The sequence below is a fragment of the Pseudoliparis swirei genome, chromosome 9 (genome assembly GCF_029220125.1).
Source record: "Pseudoliparis swirei isolate HS2019 ecotype Mariana Trench chromosome 9, NWPU_hadal_v1, whole genome shotgun sequence".
In the NCBI taxonomy this organism is placed as follows: Eukaryota; Metazoa; Chordata; class Actinopteri; order Perciformes; family Liparidae; genus Pseudoliparis; species Pseudoliparis swirei.
In genome coordinates this window covers 24133989-24157549 of record NC_079396.1, presented here as the reverse complement: position 1 = coordinate 24157549, position 23561 = coordinate 24133989, and the positions used below count along the sequence as shown (strand labels likewise).

General features: G+C 45.8%; 1 protein-coding gene across 2 annotated transcripts in view; it reads right to left on the bottom strand.

Annotated features, from left to right (window-relative positions):
- Positions 1-3557: 3557 nt before the first annotated feature.
- The window catches only part of LOC130199042 (fibulin-2-like), a 34450-nt gene continuing 14446 nt past the window's right edge, over positions 3558-23561 (bottom strand). Inside the window, exons 5-17 of one of the 2 annotated variants that reach the window (XM_056422223.1) lie at positions 22917-23145; positions 20486-20686; positions 19769-19882; positions 19420-19524; positions 17563-17694; positions 13670-13807; positions 12425-12565; positions 12027-12155; positions 11527-11652; positions 10542-10658; positions 10331-10459; positions 6766-6889; positions 3558-5057 (exon numbers count right to left, since the gene is read on the bottom strand). In XM_056422223.1, coding sequence (XP_056278198.1) covers positions 4700-5057; positions 6766-6889; positions 10331-10459; positions 10542-10658; positions 11527-11652; positions 12027-12155; positions 12425-12565; positions 13670-13807; positions 17563-17694; positions 19420-19524; positions 19769-19882; positions 20486-20686; positions 22917-23145 — 2043 coding nt within the window. In that variant the 3' untranslated portion in view covers positions 3558-4699. The remainder of the gene's footprint in view (positions 5058-6765; positions 6890-10330; positions 10460-10541; positions 10659-11526; positions 11653-12026; positions 12156-12424; positions 12566-13669; positions 13808-17562; positions 17695-19419; positions 19525-19768; positions 19883-20485; positions 20687-22916; positions 23146-23561) is intronic. The other variant, XM_056422224.1, reaches the window with a different exon arrangement.

Here is a 23561-nt window from a genome sequence, read left to right as displayed (position 1 = left end):
GTTCTGAACACGCGTCTCCATCGATTCCGTTCCAAAAGGTGGGAAATCAGGGATGTGGTGCAATATCTGCCAAAAAGGTGTGATAGCATGACACCTCGTCGGAGCTATCAGGCGCCTCGACATGACAGGAAGCCTCGCATACCTTCCTTCATTCAACTCTCAGGCAAATTCCTCTCGCTGGCTTTCCTTCTGCATTTCTCAGCTCTGGCTTTTTCTTTCCTGTAAAGACAAAACTTGACGTCTGTAATTTTCTATCTTTAACTCTATATTGTCTCATGGGCTCTCTGAAGCGTCTGTTCACGGGCGACATGGGCGTGACCCTTTTGGCCCGCCCGTAACCTTTAACCCTCCTGTTACCTTAGGGTCAATTTGACCCCATTCAATGTTTAATGTCGGTGTTCTTTGGGGTCAATTTGACCCCAGGCTATTTTTCACTGTGTCAAACATATCAGAAATATCAACTTTTTTATATATTTAAAGGGCTATTTAGGTAGTCAACAAACAAACATAAAGTACCTCACACTTAAACTTGGAAAACAATATTAATTCTAATAATTTTCTGGAGGTTTTAGTTGCTGGGGTCAAATTGACCCCGAGGGTAAAATATGTCAGTAAATATAAAGGTAACAGGAGGGTTAAACATTGAATGGGGTCAAATTGACCCTAAGGTAATCAATCATCGCACCCCTCCTGTCAATATAATTGCTCGTAATAGAAATGTTGACACGCGACATCATCTGCAGTGATAACACTGTCGGATCGACCAATCGCATCGCGCTTCGAGACCCCCTCGCGTCTGACCCGGCCAATCACGGCGGGAGTTCGGGAAGGTCGAGCCCGTGCCCTCCGCTACACTCAAAGAAATGACTCATTGGATGAACTCAATTAAATTGTTGGCAGGTTTTCCATCCAATAATTATATGCAACTCCAACTCAAATTTAGCACATCAGTGCAATAAAATGTAATTAAGTTAGTCCAACTCATTTGTATCAAATACATCTCAAATAAAATAACTATATTCATTACATTTAATTAATTTGTGTTTGTCCAACTCAAAATATAAACTAACTAACTAACAAAATATGCAAACTCCACACAGAAGGAACACCCGGACTGGGAATTGAACCCACGGACCTCTGGCTGTGAGGCGACAGTGCTAGCCACTACACCACCATACAGCCAAGAAAGTGTCTTCACCTCATGTAAACAACTGATTTTCAGCTGGTGCATGCGCAAAGGGTAGTCTTCAATGAAACACATTTATTTTGAGTTGATATGCACACCATCTAACCTAAATAAATCTAATAAATGAAAGTATTCATACATTTTGTGTTACACCCATTAAATATAAATATCTATTTTTGTAATTGATTTATTTAAATGTGTCAAACAATATTTAAATGTGTCACCTCGAAGAAGGGCGTGAATCGTTTTTGTGAGTGTAATCTAAATAAATCTAATAAATGAAAGTATTCATACATTTTGTGTTACACCCATTCAATATAAATATCTTCGTTTTGTAATTGATTTATTTAAATGTATCAAACAATATTTAAATGTGTCACCTCTAAGAAGGGCTTGAATCGTTTTTTTGAGTGTACCGTACGGAGTGGCCTCGGCCTCGGCCCCGATCTACTGATGCAGACTTCCCCCTGTTCGCGGCAGCCATGGGGAGGGGGAGCGCTAGCCTGTGCTTGTCTGCTGCTCAGAATGCCCATTCACGCTCGTCTTCCCCCTCAGGTGATGACCACCTGAGCTATCAAAGACAAGTGCCTCCGCCCCACGCACACTCCTTCCCGACCTCCACTGTACAGTCGCTTGCACAGTAGATTGTGTTGTTTTCCTTGAATAGTCGCTCAGATAGACAGTCACACGGTTCTACGTGTGTTTGTGAATGAATGTGCTCTTACGTCTGACTCAAGTCGGATACCAGGACACGATCGCAAGCATTTCTGGGTAAAAATCGACCCTTGTTTGGGTCCGACGCGATGGGTTAACGCCCTCCAGCACCGACGTGCTGTTTACACCAAGTTCCTTTTCGTATTACACGCGTTGTCTAACCAAAACGTGAGTATTTTCGATCGATTGAACGAGTTCAAGTCGTAAAAAAAAACTGTTGAACAAGTTGGACAGGTTGTCGAACAACTGTCCCAACCAGTGCAAAGGATGAACATATACAATCAGTAACGAGTAGCGACATGTAGATATAAAGAGCTGTGGTAGACTATACATGTTTGGGTTAATGCCTCAGCAGTCATATGAAAAATGAGAGTATATAACCCCAGGTCCAACCAGCCCCAGTGGGCACTGGGTTTCAGGAGCAATGTGGATGGAGTGCATTTTGCTTGAGGGCATGTCATCATTTACTTCCGATGAAGGGAAAGCATTCCCCGTTCATTCCCCCCAGAGCGCCCGCCACGTCCCCCGCCGCCGAAGACCAACGCCTCATCACATCATCAAAGGCACTCCAATCTAATTCATACGTCCACTCAAGATGGTGTTATCGTGGCCCAAATGAGCTTCTCTAACTACCCGGTCCTCTAGCTCTCTTTCTTTTGTCTGGATACATTTTCCAAAAAAACTTCCCGTCAGTGTCCCTCGGACCCCGTAATGGATGTGTGTGTGTCTTCCGCTTGTCTGGGATGCGTGATTCACTGTCCCTGAAACACAGCACCACCTAATCTTGAAGAGCAGATAGAGCTAATTAGGGGAAAGAGACATCAATCTCAGCTCCGGGGCTCGTAATGTGCCTGTACATACCAAGAGTGGCATCTCACTCACTGGGTGTGTTTAACACACTCACACACACACACACACACACACACACACACACACACACACGTACAGCTATTATTCTGAGTTATGTCGGGAGGAACGTCTCGGACTCCAAGAGTAACGAGAGCTCTATTGAATGTTTCCTCCACTCTTGTGGGGAGTAAACCGGCTATTATCGTTTTCACCGACGGAGGAGAGCGAGGGACTGAAAACGAGTGCAGAACATCCCAGAAGTCAGTCTGGTTTTGTGTTGAAATGACCTTTGACAGCATAACTCATCTCGGGAGGCCAGAAAACTGGCGAGCGGCTCCGTTTGCATTAATACGGCTGTCACGGAGACACACACGCACACACACACACACACACACACACACACACACACACACACACCCTTTCCTGTGATTACAGCAGGTCTGGGAGGTTCACTGAACTCTGAGAAGGTGCATGCAGAAGATCCCCTTATAGCTTAAAGTAGAGCATATAACAAAGAAAATCATTTCGGCTATTTTGTCTTTATTTTACTTCTTTCTACTTCAATTGGCTCAAATGTGTTCAAAAATAATAATAAAGTAAGCACACTTCGATGTTTAAAACAAATTAAGTTATTTTGGGAGAAAGCCAAAACGTGAGGGTGTAGTTCTACTTTCGTCCTGTAGGTGGGAGTGTAACTCTGTCCATGTTACAATCTGCAGTGTGTGTGTGTTTGTGCGTGTGTCTGTGTGTGTGTGTGTGTGTGTGTGTGTTGCTGGAGCCAACAAGATGTCACGCAAACACACGAGAGGACTGTAATCGTTTCAGTTTCATCTCTCAAACACGATCATTGCTTTTATTGGCCGTCATAAAGTGTGCGCGCGCGTCAAGCAGCCGTGCGTTGATGGATGACGCTCAAGGTGTGAACAGGTATGTAAATAGACATGAATATTGACTGTGACATGCCCTGACAAGAGGGGTTTTTCACATTTCAACTTTTTGCAATACAGCGTATATATATGTATATATATATATATACATATTGATATATACATATTTATATATATAAACATATTTATATATATGTATATTTATATATGTTTCTATATATATGTATATGTATTTATAAATATGTATATATATATATGTATATATATGTGTATATATATATATATATGCACATGATCAAAGTTTATCCAGTGAGAATTACAAAAAATATTCCTCATAAATCAAATCAGCCAATTCTCACCAAACCACGTTGGTGTTTAAAAAAAAACGTTTTTCTAAAATACTTAGAAATCTAGCGTAAGAACTATAATACATCCATTTATAATGTGTCTGATTACAGGGATACAACAAATACACTGTGTAGAGTATAATATCAAATGATATATAATGTGGAATACTTCAAAGACAAAAACAAAAACAGAAAGGCATGAAACTCGTACAAAACTATTTCTTCTGCTTTCACCTCAGAGCAGAAATCTGGGAGACAAATGTCACTTGTATGCTTTCCATCTGGTTAAAATAATCCCAAAACAATGGCAAATTGTTTCATTCGGGTGGCATAATAAATATTTTTGTAGCTCCAACCTCATTCTTTAAAAAAAAAAATCTGATTGAAATGGCTTTGTGAGAGCAGGGAGGTTAATGAGAAATATGGGAGACCAAAAGAACTATTATTACAGATGTTTTTATGCAATTGTGGTAAAAACAGAATGAATATTCCACTAGTGGACGTTAACTTCAACTGGACGAGTATAACCACTCGACCCAATCATGGCGGACGAGTGGTGCACTTTGTGACATCGTTAACTAGCGGACAGGAACAAAAGGAGTCCTTCGTGCCACGCCTAAGGGTCCTTCGTGGCACGTCTAAGGGTCCTTCGTGCCATGCCTAAGGGTCCTTCGTGCCACGCCTAAGGGTCCTTCGTGGGCACATCTCCGAGCCCGCTAGAGGGAGTTGCCCGTGATGAAGACGAAGATCTTGGCCTGGAAGGTGGTAAACGTGCCCCGTCTCCAGAGCTTCATGTCCACGTGGATGCAGAAGTCCCGCGGGCCCTCCACCTGGCGGTTCAGGTACACGGCGCCCGTGTAGGCGTTCAGCTTCCGGGTGCCGAAGTAGTTCTCCTCGTTGCCCTGCGCGATGCCCACGATGACGTTGTCTCCCGAGTAGGCCGGGGAGGGTCCGATGCGGAAGATCTGAGCGGGGATGACGATGTTGGACTGGAAGCTGAGGTAGTAGGAGGTGATCCTCAGGGGGGACGTCTGACACTCCAGGTAGTTGGGGCAGCTGATCCGCTCGCAGCGCCTGCAAGGCACAGCGCAGGGCTTTAGCTGGAGAGTATTTTATCTGGAGAGTATTTTATATGGAGAGTATTTTATATGGAGAGTATTTTATATGGAGAGTATTTTACCTGGAGAGCACTTTATATGGAGAGTATTTTATATGGAGAGTATTTTATCTGGAGAGTATTTTACCTGGAGAGCACTTTATATGGAGAGTATTTTACCTGGAGAGTACTTTATATGGAGAGTATTTTATATGGAGAGCACTTTATATGGAGAGTATTTTATTTGGAGAGTACTTTATATGGAGAGTATTTTGCCTGGAGAGCACTTTATATGGAGAGTATTTTACCTGGAGAGTACTTTATATGGAGAGTATTTTATCTGGAGAGTATTTTATATGGAGAGTATTTTACCTGGAGAGTACTTTATATGGAGAGTATTTTGCCTGGAGAGCACTTTATATGGAGAGTATTTTACCTGGAGAGTATTTTATATGGAGAGTATTTTACCTGGAGAGCACTTTATATGGAGAGTATTTTATATGGAGAGTATTTTATATGGAGAGTATTTTACCTGGAGAGCACTTTATATGGAGAGTATTTTATTTGGAGAGTACTTTATATGGAGAGTATTTTGCCTGGAGAGCACTTTATATGGAGAGTATTTTACCTGGAGAGTACTTTATATGGAGAGTATTTTACCTGGAGACTACTTTATATGGAGAGCACTTTATATGGAGAGTATTTTATTTGGAGAGTACTTTATCTGAAGACTACTTTATCTGGAGAGTATTTTATCTGGAGAGTATTTTATCTGGAGAGTATTTTACCTGGAGAGCACTTTATATGGAGAGTATTTTATTTGGAGAGTACTTTATCTGAAGACTACTTTATCTGGAGAGTATTTTATCTGGAGAGTATTTTATCTGGAGAGTATTTTACCTGGAGAGTACTTTATATGGAGAGCACTTTATCTGGAGACTACTTTATCTGGAGAGTATTTTATCTGGAGAGTATTTTATCTAGAGGGTATTTTATCTGGAGAGTACTTTATCTGGAGAGTACTTTAAAGAGACTACTTTATCTGTACTTTATCTGGAGAGTATTTTATCTGGAGAGTATTTTTTATCTTTTATCTGTAAAGCAAGAGTCATATAAACAAAGGATGCACATGACTGTCACAGATTCTGCAAAACATTGTGTGAGATATAACTTTATTTATCTTGAAAGAAATACTTGCACCAAATATTTCAAAAGAAAATGTAAAACTAAAGAGTAATAAATAGTGCCTGGTAAACCAAGAGTAATATAAAAGTAATAATTAAAGTAATCAATAGTACAATTGCACAAGATATTGTGCATGATATACTAAAAAAAGTTATATTTTCCATATGGAATCATATTGATATTGATTATTATTAATAATAATAATAATAAAAGTAGTAATTAAAGTGCATGATATAATAAAAAATATATATTGTGCATAAGGAATCATATTGATATTGATTATTAATAATAATAATAAAAGTAGTAATTAAAGTAGTAAAAAGTAAAATTGCACATGATATTGTGCATGATATCAGTTGATACCATCATGCTGATTTACAAGTTGTCCTAATCTACTTTAAATAGATTGAATTTATTTTATTTCCTTAATACATGGGGAAGACATATCCCCACTAGCATCATACGATGCGTGAGCCCGGAGAGGTGATTTCAGAGGCTTACGTGTCGGACACTTTGCGGTAGTTGGGCGGGCAGTCGAGGGAGAGGCAGCGGTATCCTCCCTGGATGTTGTAGCAGCTCTCGGCCAGAGAGCAGTTATGGGCCCCCGCCGCGCACTCGTCGATATCTAAAGCACACGGTTAATGCAGAGGGTCTGTGTTACTGCATGGAGGCGAGGAAAGGCTCGTTAGTCACGGCACCATTGAACTGTGAGGAAGAGCCTCGCTGCAGAAACATGTATGTGGGGGGGGGGGGGGGGGGGGCTGCTCCAGGGATAAAACAATTAAATTAGCAAGACAATATTTCGAGGCCGATTACGTCTTTACCGTCTGTGTGATTACTGAGCCACTGTAAAACACTTCTATGTATCTGAGCCGAACCACACACTCTGTGAAGAGTGAGATGAGGAGTGCTTTTACGAATCCAGAGGGGTGAGAAAAGTCACACAGCAGCTGTTCACGCCCGGCCAGGAACATGCTACTCATTTCAGCAATCGTGGGCTTTAAGATTCAGTCGTAGTCGTCATAGTTATTGTCGTATAAATGTGTGACACATGTTGTGGTGGATCAGGCTCAACCCAGGATATTGGAATTGGAGTCCTGTGAGAAGCCTAGTTTTTAAAGTCAGTTGACTTATTATTTGACCGTTTAATTAATATACTTTTCTATTTTTCGAGTCGCAGTTTGGTTGAGTTTAAGAAGTCTAAACATAGCCTACAGCAGCCTACATGTATTGCTACCAATCTATATATCTATCTATATATCTATATATAAATATATATATACACTACCGTTCAAAAGTTTGGGATCACTTAGAAATGTCCTTATTTTTCAAAGAAAAGCATTGTTTTTTTCAATGAAGATAACATTAAATCAATCAGAAATACACTCTATACATTGTTAATGTGGTAAATGACTATTCTAGGTGGAAACGTCTGGTTGAAATATCTCCATAGGTGTATAGAGGCCCATTTCCATCAACTATCACTCCAGTGTTCTAATGGTACATTGTGTTTGCTAATCGCCTTAGAAGACTAATGGATGATTAGAAAACCCTTGAAAACCCTTGTGCAATTATGTTAGGACAGCTGAAAACAGTTATGCTGGAGATATAAGCTATACAACTGGCCTTCCTTTGAGCTAGTTGATTATCTGGAGCATCACATTTGTGGGTTCGATAAGACTCTCAAAATGGCCAGAAAAAAAGAAGTTTCATGTGAAACTCGCCAGTCTATTCTTGTTCTTAGAAATGAAGGCTATTCCATGCGAGAAATTGTAAAGAAACTGAACATTTCCTACAGCGGTGTGTACCAGTGGCGTCCCTAGGCTAAAAAACCCGGGGCTAAAGCCCCGGATGTTTTTTCATTAGCCCCGAATGTTTTCAACCAAAAAAAAAAAAATTTGGTACACAAGTGGTTAACACCTCCAGGTCGCACGTGACGTCATTCACCCAAAACAGCGGAGTCAGACTGGCAGCAGGCGCACGTAACAGCAAGCTGCTGTCTGAGAGTGTTTCTATGTCTACAAATTTCGCTGCTTCACTCCTCTGGGCTAAGCCCAGCGCCGCCGCTCCCATAACGTACATCGCTCTGCCGTGATACGCGCCGACACATCCGCGCACACAGGTGAGCACACTCTCACTCGAAAAACTCACTAGCACCCCCCCCGTCGACAACGCTCGCACTGGCTAAGCCCCGGATATATCCAAATCCTAGAGACGCGCCTGGTGTGTACTACTCCCTTCAGAGAACAGCACAAACAGGCTCTAACCAGAGCAGAAAGAGAAGTGGGAGGCCCCGGTGCACAACTCAGCAAGAAGACAAGTACATTAGAGTCTCTAGTTTGAGAAATAGACGCCTCACAGGTCCTCAACTGGCAGCTTCTTTAAATGGTACCCGCAAAACGTCGACAGTGAAGAGGCGACTCCGGGATGCTGGCCTTCTAGGCAGAGTGGCAAAGAAAAAGCCATATCTGAGACTGGCCAATAAAAAGAAAAGATTGGTATGGGCAAAAGAACACAGGCATTGGACAGAGGAAGATTGGAAAAAGGTGTTATGGACAGATGAATCCAAGTTTGAGGTGTTTGGATCACACAGAAGAACATTTGTGAGATGCAGAACAGATGAAAAGATGCTGGAAGAGTGCCTGACACCATCTGTCAAGCATGATGGAGGTCATGTGATGGTCTGGGGCTGCTTTGGTGCTGGGAAAGTGGGAGATTTGTACCAGGTAAAAGGGATTTTAAATAAGGAAGGCTATCACTCCATTTTGCAACGCCATGCCATACCCTGTGGGAAGCGCTTGATTGGAGCCAATTTCCTCCTCCAACAGGACAATGACCCAAAGCACACCTCCACATTGTGCAAGAACTATTGAGGGAAGAAGCAGGCAGCTGGTCTGCTGTCTGTAATGGAGTGGCCAGCACAGTCACCAGATCTCAACCCCATTGAGCTGTTGTGGGAGCAGCTTGACCGTATGGTCCGCAAGAAGTGCCCATCAAGCCAATCCAACTTGTGGCAGGTGCTTCAGGAAGCGTGGGTGACATTTCAACAGATTACCTCAACAAATTAACAGCTAGAATGCCAAAGGTCTGCAATGCTGTAATTGCTGCAAAAGGAGCATTCTTTGACGAAAGCAAAGTTTGAAGAAAAAAATTAATACTTCAAATACAAATCATTATTTCTAACCTTGTCAATGTCTTGACTATATTTTCTATACATTTTGCAACTCATTTGATAAATAAAAGTGTGAGTTTTCATGGAAAACACGAAATTGTCTGGGTGATCCCAAACTTTTGAACGATAGTGTATATACTGTATATATATATATATCCATCTACCTACCTACCCAGCTATCTATCTACATACATACCTACCTATCTATCTATCTACTTACCTACCTACCTACCTATCATACCTACCTATCTACCTACCCATCTATCTATCTATCTACCTTCCTACCTACCTATCTATCTACCTACCTACCTGCCTACATACCTACCTACTACCTATCATACCTACCTACCTACCTATCGACCGACCCATCTATCTATCTATCTACCTAGCTACCTATCCATCTATCTATCTATCTACCTACCTACATACCTACCTACTACCTATCATACCTACCTACCTACCTATCTACCGACCCATCTATCCATCTATCTATCTACCTACCTATCCATCTATCTACCTAGCTACCTACCTATCTACCTATCCATCTATCTATCTATCTACCTACCTATCCATCTACCTACCTATCTACCTATCCATCTATCTATCTACCTACCTACCTATCTATCTACCTACCTACCTACCTACCTATCTATCTATCTATCTATCTATCTATCTACCTACCTACCTATCCATCTACCTACCTATCTACCTACCTACCGATCCATCTATCTATCTACCTACCTACCTATCTATCTACCTACCTACCTATCCATCTACCTATCTATCTACCTACATATCTACCTTCCAACCTACCTATCAATCTAAACAGTACCATTGGGCTCTGACAACTCGGTGCTGGAGCTGATCTTCGATGTGGTGCGATGTGATGTTCACCTGTGCAGGAGCGTCCGTTGGGAGACATGTCGTATCCGTATTCGGGACAGGCACACCGGTAACTGCCGGGAACGTTCACGCACTTGTAGGTGCACAGGTGGCCGACGTTCTGGGAGCACTCGTCCATGTCTGGACGGACGACAAAGGAGGAAGTAAGTGACGCGAGGCCGACCCGCGGGCGGACGGGTGTACATTTGCAAGCTTGCTCCACCTTCACAGGTGTGGCCGTCCTCCCTGAGGTGGTAGCCCTGCCTGCAGTAGCACTGGTAGGAGCCGTAGATGTTGGCACACTCCTGACCGCACGGGCTGGCCAAACACTCGTTCACATCTGGGGGTGAGAGGTCGGAGCTCGTTACCGTCGCCGGTCAGAAGGATCTTCAGTGTCTCCGCCCGAACACGTGAACACCACCTTGTTATGAAGCCAGTCGGGTTTTATTTGTATTGGTTTGGCATCGCTGACACCCCACACATCCCTCCTCAGCAACATGCGTCAAGGAATCTAGACTGTTCATGCACCGACACACACACACACACACACACACACACACACACACACACACACACACACACACACACACACACACACACACACACACACACACTCTGCTCTCTCACTTTGCTCCATTGGGTCTTCGCTCTCTCTTCATCTCTCTCTCCCTCTCTCTTTCTCCTTCTCTCTCCCTCTCTCTCTTTCTCGCTCCCTCTCTCCCTCTCCATGTCTCTCTCTCTGTCTCTCCCTCCCCCTCTCTCTCTTTCTCCCCCTCTCTCTCTCTTTCTCCCTCTCCCTCCTTCTCTCTCTCCCTCTCTCACCCTCTCTCTTTCTCGCTCGCTCCCTCCCTCTCCCCCCCTCTCCCTGTCTCTCTCTCTCTGTCTCTCCCTTCCCCCCTCTCTCTCCCTCTCCATGTCCCTGTCTCTCTCTCCCCCTTCTCTCCCTCTCTCTCTTTCTCCTTCTCTCTCACCCTCTCTCTTTCTCGCTTGCTCCCTCCCTCTGTTTCTCTCTCTCTCCATATCCCTGTCTCTCTCTCTCCCCCTTCTCTCTCTCCATCTCTCTGTCTCTCCCTGACACCCCTCACTGCCATCCCTCCTCAGCAACATGCGTCTAGGAATCTAGACTGTTCATGCACGGACACACACACACACACACACACACGCACACACACACACACACACACACACACACACACACACGCACACACCTTCACAGTTCTTGCCATCGGCGGATAAGCGGAAGCCAGAGGTACACGAGCACTCAAAGGAGCCCGGGGTGTTCTCGCAGGTCTGGGCACACAGGCGGCCCGGGTAGCGCCAGCACTCATTCACATCTGAGAGAGGAAGAAGAAGCGTCATCATCGTGTGAGCGTGTCGTCCTTCCTCCGCAAGCGTGTCGTGCATGTTGTGAGCGAGTGTGTGTGTGTGTGCGTGTGTGTGTGTGTGGGGGGGGGGACAGCTGCCTGCTGCTAGTCTAAACACTTGAGCGGATTCCATTGTTATGAGAGTCACAACGCGGCGAATCGGCCCCCCGGTGGCTGACGCAGGGGCCAGCAGGGCAGCAGCAGCCGGCTGCAGAATAATAAACGGGAGCAGGGAGATAGTAGAGAGGAGGGGAGGCCGTACGGCGTGAGCAAGTGATGGAGGGAACAGAACGATGGGGCGATGAGGAGCAAGGACCACATATGTGTTTTAACGCCCGGCCTACCGACACACATCCTCCTGAACGAGTCGAACTGATAGCCGCTCTGGCATTCACAGCGATAGGAGCCGGGCAGATTGTGGCACAGCTGGCCCTCCCCGCATCGGTGCACACTGCTCTGGCACTCGTCCACATCTGGAAGACACACGGCGACGGAGAGACGAGATGATGGTGGGGAGGGAGGGAGAGGGAGGGAGGGAGGGAGAGGGGGGGGAGGGGGTAAAGAAAACACAACAATGATGACATTCAGCTTGTCATCGCTTCATGAACGAACGTCGGTTTTATTCTCAGGGTGTGAAGTATTCTGATTTATTCTTTCATGCTGTGCACTGGAGAGAGAGAGAGAAACAAAGAGCTGCTCTCTAAACTGCGTCGTCGGGTGTCGGACACGCTGGTCGTCATACCGACGCATCGGGAGCCCTCGGCGTCGGAGCGGTAGCCGCGGCTGCACGTCATCTTCCTCCGGCACAGGTGGGATCCCGCGGTGTTGACGCAGAGGAACCCAGGGCCGCACGGCGGGGCCGAGGCGTCACACTCATCGATATCTGGAGCAGAGAGAGAGGGAGAGAGGAAGGGACAAGGAGATGGAGAGGGAAAGAGGGGGAGATGAAGAGGGAATTAGAGAGGGGGGAGTGAGAGAGAGGGAGTGAGAGAGACGAGGAGATGGAGAGGGAAAGAGAGAGGGGGGAAGGAGATGGAGGGAGAGAGGAGGGGAGAGAGAGGGGGGAGGGAGAGAGAGAGGGAGGGAGAAGAGAGGGGGGGAGGGAGATGGAGGGAGAGAGAGAGAGCGAGAGAGGGAGAGAGAGAGAGAGAGAGAGGGAGGGAAAGACGAGGAGATGGAGAGGGAAAGAGAGAGGGGAGAGGGAGGGAGAAGAGAGGGGGGGAGGGAGATGGAGGGAGAGAGGGAGGGAGAGACAAGGAGATGGAGAGGGAAAGAGAGAGGGGAGAGGGAGAGAGGGGGAGATGAAGAGGGAATTAGAGAGGGGGGAGTGAGAGAGAGGGAGAGAGAGAGAGAGAGAGAGAGAGAGATGAAGACGGACCGAAGACCCAAAGGAGCAGAGTGAGAGAGCAGAGGGCAGACTCTTCACATTAACTTCGCCGTGTGTGTGTGTGTGTGTGTGTGTGTGTGTGTGTGTGTGTGTGTGTGTGTGTGTGTGTGTGTGTGAGCATGAGCGTGTGTGTGTGTGAGCATGAGTGTGTGTGTATGTGTAATTTTCTCAATTTGCTCGTTTCTCAGAGCCTCTTCTCTCCTCCGGCTCCTTCCAGGGCGTCGGCTGCCTCGACTTGCCCCGTGCTCCTGCCCCCGGGGCTCATTCCACGGCATCAGTTTGTACTGGAGGAGGACAGAGACTTGGCTTTCATCCACCCGGTGCTGCAGCACCACCCGTCTGATCTCCTGCCTGTGTGGCATTTAACCCCTCGGTCGCCGAGGACCGTGAGCTACCGCCTGCGCGCGCCGCGATTCACCTGCGCGCGCGCGCGTGTGTGTGTGTGTGTGTGTGTGTGTGTGTGTGTGCGTGACTCACTCAAATCATTCGCTCAATTAACAGAAAACAGTTCCAATTGTTCTGTAAAACCAAAACAGGCTGAAGCCCCTCGTTTACGCGCTATAAAACACGTATCCCTTCCTCGGCGTCACCCCCCCTCACCTTTACAGTTGCCCTGTCCGTCCCGGTTGAAGCCGGCGGGGCATCGGGGTTTGGGGCTGCACCTGAACGAGCCCTCGACGTTCACACACTCGAAGTCGAGGCCGCAGTTGTGGCTCCGCTGCGCACACTCGTCGATATCTGAGGAAGAAGAAGACGAAGACACGAGTTACCGAGGACCGAGTAGACGACCGACTGCCTTGAAAACCCAAATCAAATGTGAGCAGTTTCCCTTTAACCTTTTTAACCCCAGCTTCTTTTTAGGCCTCTGCTCGAAAAAAAACATTCTAAAAAAAAAAACACAAGGGCTATTTGAATATGTTAGAATAAAAGTAAACACTTGTGAGAATACTCCTGATGTGTAAATATCAGCCTTTATGTTATTGGTTAAGATGAAATGAAGATGGCACACAGCACAAATTAGAGAAAGTTACTGGTTTGCCTGGTAAAAAGCACTTATTATCAGGATTATCTCTTTGGAATGATGCAGCTGAAAGGTTTAAACTTCCTCAGCATCTTAGCACAATATCTGAAGAGTATCTCTGCAAAGTTTGACTTTGAAAAAGTGAAGCAGAACTAAATTGGAGCCTCGTTAGTGAAGACAGTTTAGGTGAGGTCTCCAAAATGGCACCGTTTTCTCATGCACCACACTATACATTTAACTTTTACATTACTAATGGGAATCAATACATGTAAATACAGCATTAAAATATATATATATATAAAAATATATATTTTGTATTATCATTATTCATTATTTAATAATCCACTACACACGTTTAACTACATTACGAGCTACACTATACGTGTAATGCCACGTTTCGCCACTGAGTGGCGCTGTGGTTAAACGGCAGATTGTACAGGTCCTTTCCTGCTGCTCATCTGTCATGGAGCTCTGCCTGACATTACTCAAGAGGTTACTCAAGAGTAGAAGAATGGTATCTCCACTCAGGAATCTGTACTCTTCAACCGGAATGGCCCGAATTATTCCAGCTAGGCGAATTCATCAAATGAGCAGCAGCAGCGGTCAGGAGTCCTCTGCGGTGTGTGAATGAACAATCTCAAAAGGAACACTACATGTGGTGCGTTTGTGTGCGTGTGTGTGTTTTTATGGTGCGTGTGTGTGTGTGTTTGTGTACTTTCGAAGCAGCTTATGGATTCTACCGCTGTAATAGTCGTTTTGGAGGCCTAACACAGCCCTGCTGATATCGGGTCGGTCTCTAAACTGCAGAGAGGGAGAGAGCATTTATTTTTCCCCGTCACAGAGTCAGCAGGAGCTCACTCAGCTCCGACAGACAGACACCGAGGGAGAAAAGACTCCTGCTGGAGACGCAGGATTAACGTGTGAGACGTTGACTCTGTTTCATTCGTTCTCTCTTTATACTTCAATCATTTCCAGGATTGTGAAACAGTGACTACGTGTTTTATATTCGTTATTACCTTCGCATTGAAAAGTGCGTGTTATTCGCATAAGTCAAAAAATATTAAACCGAATCGCATGAAATTTGGTGGGATGATTGGTTATTATCCGGGGAGCATTTGATTCGATTTTGGGATCGATCGGGTCAAGGTCAAGGTCATGAAAAGGTCAAAATCTTCTTTTTACCATAGCACGGTCAATTTTTATCCAATTGGCATGCAACTCATGCCAAAATGTTCATCATTCAATGCCCAATCTTGTGATATGCGAAGGTATGCGCTCTACCGAGTGCCCATTCTAGTTTCCAGAGTAGATTAGTCTGAAACGCCATCAAGATTCATTGTACAAGAACACTTCTTTATGGATAGAAACAGCGTTTTATTCAAGTGTTTCTCTTCAGCCGTGATGCCGTCTCCACTTCGGTGCAGATTAAAATGTCTCAACAGCTGCTGGATGGGTTTCTGTTACATTTCAAGGGTCCTAATGACTTCTCCTTGTCCTGCAGCAGCACTGCGAGGTTTAGAGATGTCCGTCATGGTCATCCATCTCAACGACCGCTTTTTTAAATACGCGGGTAAAATATTAAAATGCATATTTTCATAGTTTCATGAATAACGTTACTGTGGATTTAGAGCTGAGCCCCTTTTTCACCCATTGAGTGCATTAGATTTAGATCTTAGTTATTTGGTCATTTGTTGTTATTTTCTTTTGTGATTATTTTCGTTTCACGGGGTAATGTCTTTTCACTTTGAAACTAATCGATTTTTTAAATCAAAATTGTACTTGATGAAGTTTATCTTTAATGATGATTGTGAATATCCTTCATAAGCCTTTTTATTTAATCCTGGCATATTCTAATGTTATTTATATTGTTTTCTTAAATTTGTCCTTTTTCTGGTTATTAAATAAAAAAAAGATAGTTTTGACAAATTTGCAGAATAGAACTCCACGCTGCATTAGCTACTAGTAATTCATATATGGTGGTGAAAAAGGAGCCTTTTTATTTTTATTTAATCCTGGCATATTCTGCTGTTAATTTATATTGTTTTCTTAAATGTTTCCTTTTTCTGGCTATTAAATAAAAATTACAACATTTTAAAAAATCAAAGAGAATTTTGACAAATGTGCACAGTAAAACTCCACGCTGCATACTAGTAATTCATATATGGTGGTGAAAAAAAAGAAGTCTTTTAATACCCCACTGCTATATGTCAATATGGAGTAAAAGATGGAGCACACCGAGTTAGTAAGACAGTGATGCGTTCAGGGTCTTGACTGAGTCGTTCTGTTGAGAGGAAGGAGACACTGCTTAGTTTTTCCCCGTGTAATGTTGCTTCATGTGTGACAGGAGGCAACAGGAGCGTTTCATTACACCACCCCCGCCATGAAAAGGGTGTTTGCTTGTTTTCTTCTCCGCATTATGACGACGACCTGAAAGCGGCAGCTGTTTGGGAGCTCACACGCATGGACGGATTAAGAAACCACGGGCCCCTGGGCCTGGACGTGTCAAGGCCCCCCCCCCCCCACCCGCAAAAAAAAAAAAAAGAAGAAGTAAAAAAAAAAAAGTGAAGTAAAAAAACAAAAAAACATGTAAATCTAAAAAAAAAATTAAACATCGCTAACAAAACAGTCCGTATGGAACAACGATACCGGAGCTGAGCAGACAACATAACGCGAATTATATGACCATGACATGAATGACTTAAGCCTAGCATATACCGGCTATGGCGCATCGTGTCATATCATCATATCAATACAAAGTTAATAACAGCTACTTCACGCAGAGGCTCTGGCTTAGGAGCCCCCTGAGCTCACGGGCCCCTGGTGCCGGTAGGCTCGTTCGGTAATCCATCCCTCAGTAGGACTATTGGGGCCCTGTTACTGACATGAATGACTTATGCCCAGCATATACCGGCTACGGCGCATCGTGTCATATCATCATATTCATATCAATACAATGTTAATCACAGCGACGTCACGCGAGGAGGCTCAGGCCCAGGGGCCCCCTGAGCTCTTGGGCCCCTGGGCCTGGGCCCGGTAGGCCCGTTGGTTAATCCATCCCTGCTCACACGTAAAAACTTTTTGTTAAATGCTCATTTGGCCCGATGGAGCACTGTTTACCTCGACAAGGAGCCGCAGATTCGCTGTAGTTCTCCTCGCCTGGAAACCGCACGAGAACTCCTCTCGGGGGACGCCGCTGCCGCTCGATGGATGAGCCCTCGGCTCGGGCACAATTTATGAGGCATGGAAATAATGAGACGTATTGGGGAGGTTTACCCTTGCGTCTCAAATCTAGGGGGCGCCACCCACAAAGACAAGCCAGGCAGCTCTTCACACTGAGAGGTAAACAGCAGCGAATACTATGTAAAAAATAAAAGCTCTCTGGAGTAATACTAAAAATAAAAATAATCAAAGCGATTGTTTTCGTGTGTTTTTTCCCGTACATTGTGAATACTTCCGATGAGAGGCGGTGTACCTTCGCAAACGTCGCCGTTGATCCGGTACCCCGGGGGACAGGCGACGGGCCTCTGACAGACGTAACTCCCCGCAGTGTTCCGGCAGCGCTCGCCCGACTGGCACACGCTCCCGGACAAACACTCGTTCACGTCTGGATGTGATTGTGAATAAAAACAGAAGAAATGTGTTGGGGAGAGAAAAACAGATGATATGACGTGACACAGCGGAAGACGATGAATGGGACGAGGAGCCGCGGTCCGCGCGTGGCATTGAAGGGAAAGGTCGGACCCTCGGAGATTAGGGGGCGAGGACTCGCCGGGCGTTCACGTCCACACAATGACAAACGCGTCACCGTGCGGAGCGACTCTCCGGGGGCGCTGCCAGGAGACGGACCGGTGGATGTGGCTTGACTTAAAAGATACATCCCCGGGGAGACAGCTTAGACACGGAGGGGAAGCTTATCGGGCCCGCCCGCCAATCCGAGAGGAAATAAAGGGTCAATACGGGATTCAGTTGGCCGTGTTATCGGGATAATACTCGGATGGTTGGAATGATGCCTCTGGTAGAGACTCAGGATAAAGAGGATATATATTTATATATATATATAAATATATATAAATATCTAAAATATATATATATGGTACACCGCCTCTTATATATATATATATATATATATATATATATATATATATATATATATATATATATATATATATATATATATATATATATATAATGCACAGGGGGTTGGGATGATGCCTCCGGTAGAGACTCAGGAACAAGATGATAGATACATATATACAGGACTGTCTCAGAAAATTAGAATATTGTGATAAAGTTCTTTATTTTCTGTAAAAAACAAAAATGTCATGCATTCTGGATTCATTACAAATCAACTGAAATATTGCAAGCCTTTTATTCTTTTAATATTGCTGATTATGGCTTACAGCTTAAGAAAACTCTAAAATCCTATCTCATAAAATTTTAATATTTCCTCAGACCAAGTAAAAAAAAAGATTTATAACAGCTGAGTGTTTGTCAAGGCTCAAGAAACCCTTGCAGGTGTTTCGAGTTAATTAGACAATTCAAGTGATTTGTTTAATACCCTACTAGTATACTTTTTCATGATATTCTAATATTTAGAGATAGGATATTTGAGTTTTCTTAAGCTGTAAGCCATAATCAGCAATAAATCAGAATAAAAGGCTTGCAATATTTCAGTTGATTTGTAATGAATCCAGAATGCATGACATTTTTGTTTTTTTAATTGCATTCCAGAAAATAAAGAACTTCATCACAATATTCTAATTTTCTGAGACAGTCCTGTATATATAAATATATAAAATATATATATATGGTACACCGCCTCCTTGGTAGAAGGATAGATAGATAGCTGGGTAGGAAGGTAGATGGATATATATATCATCTTGTTCCTGAGGTATCATCCCAACCCTCTGTGCAATATATATATATATATATATATATATATATATCCATCTACCTACCTACCCAGCTATCTATCTATCCTTCTACCAAGGAGGCGGTGTACCATATATATATATATATATATATGTTGGTCTGCATCACAGTGGGTTTTTCTCTGAGAGTGAAAGGAGATCGATATCTCCTCAGCACATCTGGAGGCGATGATTAGAGGAAAAGACGAATTAGAGGCAGACAGGTGTGCCAAGAAACTGTGAGCGAACTACTTAATTTCTTCTTCTTCACTTCTATGATTGCACTGGAATTTCCACAGGCCATGTGTGTGTGTGTGTGTGTGTGTGTGTGTGTGTGTGTGTGTGTGTGTGTGTGTGTGTGTGTGTGTGTGTGTGTGCGCGATAATCATCGTTCCGGTTTAAAATGCGCGTTCCTTTACCCGCACAGGAGCGTCCGTCAGCCGCCGACAGAGAGAATCCTGGGGAGCAGGAGCATCGCGGCCTTCCGCCCACCGAGGTGCAGTGTTGGTCACACGGGCCGTTTCCTGAAAACAAGACAGCGTGGTGAGGGTCAGCGGGATATTCTGTCCACACAGGGGAGAGCGAGAGAGCCGGGTGGGAGACACAAACATCATATACTGTGTTGCAGGTTGTATTTCCTAACTTTTGGTCCGCACAGCTCTATGACAGGGAGAAGTGGTCAGAATGAACGCCCCGATGCTGAAGAGAAAAACATAATTCGAAATGCTCGTAAGGCGGAAGAAGTGCCGGTCGCGGGCCGCCTCTAACCTTCGCAGGGGTCGGGTGGGACGACGGCGGGCTGGGTGGGAGGCGGGGGCGGCGAGGTGGGCTCCGCCGCCGCGCTGTCGTCCTCCCTCAGTCTGTTCTCCTCGTCCACCGTCTCTGCCGGAGAGTAAAAAATAAGAAAAAAACACAAATTAATCCCGTCATTTACGCCTGCAAATCGAAGAACCGCGAATCGACACCTCGGTCGTCTGCGGCCCGGCGGCTACAGACGAGAGACGTGACATCAGAGAAGGTGAGGAACAGGAAAACATTCTTCTTTTTTTATTAGTGAGCCTCATCCCTCGCTGTAATTTGCTGAGAGCTGTGGCATTACGTCCTGTTGAGACAGGCTTGCCTTGGTGTGTTGATTAAAGTCTGGTCCACAGCAGACAGCATTACCTGAGAACACGTCTTAAAAGCGTATACTACACACGCTTTTTTTTCCTCCCACACCCCCTTTTAGCTGATAAAAAGCTTATTTTCGTCGACAACGGCAGAGATGTGATCGGTCCAGGAAAGGGATGTTAGTGAGCGATTAAAACAAACTACTATTAGGCAGTATCAGGGCTGGCAGACAGGAAGGAACTCAAGAGAGAGACCCGGGAAAATAATACACTGAGAATGCGGCAGACAAATCACGACAAATGGGGCTTCCCGGCGGGAACGCGGGGCCGTAAACCACGTCGGGAGGAAGCCAACGGATCGGAGAGTCCGCTTTACCTCGCGCGCAGGTGAACGCGTCCTCTTGCAGCGCGTATCCGGGGAGGCACTCGCACCGGTAGGAGCCCGGCACGTTGACGCAGCGGTGGTGGCAGAGCGAGCCCTCGTACACACGGCACTCGTCCACGTCCACCGCCTCATTCTCCCCCTCACGCTCCTCACCCATGGAGAAGGCCTCTTTCGGGTACGGGCTGTCGGATACTACGGCACACAGAGAGAGAGAGAGGGAGAGAGGAAGAGAGAGAGGGAGAGAGATACAGGGAGATGGAGAGGGAAAGAGAGAGGAGGGCGGGAGAGAGAGGGAGAGACAGGGAGACGGAGAGAGAAGGATGGAGAGAAAGGGAGAGACAGAGAGATGGAGAGAGAGAGAGGAAGAGAGCGACAAGGAGATGGAGAGGGAAAGAGAGAGGGGGAGAGAGAGAGATAGGGAGGGAGGGAGAGAGGGAAGGGGGAGAGAGAGGGAGAGATACAGGGAGATGGAGAGGGAAAGAGAGGGGGAGGGAGAGACATAGAAAGAGAGACAATGAGAGGGAGCAAGAAAGAGGGAGAGAAGAGAGAGAGAGAAGGGGGGGAGAGAGAGAGATACAGGGAGATGGAGAGAGAAAGAGAGGAGGGCGGGAGAGAGAGGGAGAGACAGGGAGACGGAGAGAGAAGGATGGAGAGAAAGGGAGAGACAGAGAGATGGAGAGAGAGAGAATGGGGAGAGAGAGGAAGAGAGCGACAAGGAGATGGAGAGGGAAAGAGAGAGGGGGAGGGAGAGAGAGGGAGAGACAGAGAGAGAGAGAGACAAGGAGAGGGAGCAAGAAAGAGGGAGAGAAAGGGAGAAACAGAGAGATGGAGAGAGAGATAGGGAGGGAGAGAGAGAGGGATGGAGAGAGGGAGAGATATACAGGGAGATGGAGAGGGAAAGAGAGAGGAGGGCGGGAGAGAGAGGCAGAGACGGAGAGAGAAGGATGGAGAGAAAGGGAGAGACAGAGAGATGGAGAGAGAGAATGGGGAGAGAGAGGAAGAGAGCGACAAGGAGATGGAGAGGGAAAGAGAGACAAGGAGAGGGAGCAAGAAAGAGGGAGAGAAAGGGAGAAACAGAGAGATGGAGAGAGAGATAGGGAGGGAGAGAGAGGGAGGGAGAGAGAGAGGGATGGAGAGAGGGAGAGATATACAGGGAGATGGAGAGGGAAAGAGAGAGGAGGGCGGGAGAGAGAGGCAGAGACGGAGAGAGAAGGATGGAGAGAAAGGGAGAGACAGAGAGATGGAGAGAGAGAGAAGGGGGGGAGAGAGAGAGGAGACAAGGAGAGGGAAAGAGGAGAGAGAAAGGAGAGAGGAGAGAGAGAGAGAAGGGAGGAGAGAGATACAGGGAGATGGAGAGAGAAAGAGAGAGAGAGGGAGAGACAGGGAGATGAAGAGAGAGACAGGGAGAGGGAGTGAGAGAAAGGAAGAGGCAGAGAGATGGAGAGAGAGAGGGGAGAGAGAGGAAGAGAGACAAGGAAGAGAGAGAGAGAGAGAGACAGGGAGATGGAGAGGGAGAGAGAGGGGGGGAGAGACGGAGAGAGAAGATGGAGAGGCAATGAAACTTTACGATATGAATCAATGCATAATTCGGTTTAACATAGTTTTATAACTTTATAACACCTTTCATGTGTAATAACGCAGTAAAAAGAACACGATGGCAACAACAATGAGGTGATTTATTTTCTTGTATTTTGCAAACACACAGCATCGACACACAGCCACATTACCGCATTACTCATATCTCAAATGAGTTTGCGACGCCCTCCTTTGGACGGGCTTCCAAAAAAGTAAACATGCAGCGACGGCAATGTGCACGAAACAAGTAACAATGCGACGCACGATGTTCTGATTAACAACCCAGAACGGTGGATGTCTTGCTGTATTTGTCATGTTCCATCGGCCAGCTGCTTCCAATCCCAAAATGTTTGTCGTGAGGTGGAAAAAGAACCACAAAAGAAAACATCCTAATGAGAAGCACCCGCGGCCACACGGCAGATCACCACACGGAGGAAGAGTTGCTCCACCTCGAAGTCGCCAAACCAAATCAGCACTAACACGACTAACACCAACATGGTGGCTGACTGAGGGGTTTAAAAGCAACGCCAGGCAGGCAGGCATTAGATCTGAGGATTAAAGCACCGGGGGTGAACCGGGCTACTACACTTTGTTCAGGGAGGCCAATGAGGCGCAACCCTTTTTCTGCAGGGTCCCACTACAAAGCTTCCTTTCAACAAAAAATGGATTGTCTCCATTAAAATCGGTGCTTTTTTTCCTGGCCGTGCACCGGCGTGTATCGCATTCCCCTCACTCAACAACATCCCCCCCCCTTGGCACGGAGCGTGCAATGCATTCACATTCTGGTGTGTGTGTGTGTGTGTGTGTGTGTGTGTGTGTGTGTGTGTGTTTGTGCTGAGGACTGTACTTTTCTTTGGTAGCGGAGTGGAGTCGAGAGCGGGCCTCTCTCTGACGGAGTGCCAGCCGCCGTCTCGATTGGCGCCCTCCTCCTCCTCCTCCTCCTCCTCCTCCTCCTCCGTCGTCCCGCAGCATGTGAGGAAGACGTGTCTGCAGTGGACGCCCAGGTGCCGGTGGGCTTCACAGCGATGCCCCTCGCGGAGGAACTGCAGCCCCAGAGAGCAGCAGTCGCAGCACTCCTGCGGGGTCACACGGTCACTCTTTTTCACACGTGCTCGTGCATCACGTATAGCCTACCGTTTGCAAATATATAGATAGGCTGACCAGACGTCCTCTTTTCCCCGGACGTGTCCTCTTTTTGAGACCTAAACAATGTGTCTGGCAGGGATTCCAAAATCGTCTGGGATTTTGCTTCGTCGGATATTTGTGTTTCTCTGGGTCTTTCACAAACTAGTTATTACGCCCTTACTGTCACGAATTCCCCACCTTCCTAGTTAAATTCATCCTGCTTACATGTTTCATTAACTCTCCTGTCATTCCAGATCCTGTCATCCTCACCTGATTGTCCCTCATTCCCTTCACCTGGTCCTCACGCCCTTCTCACCTGTCCCTCATTCTCTCACCTGGTCTCTCTCCTTCTCACCTGCAGCCCATC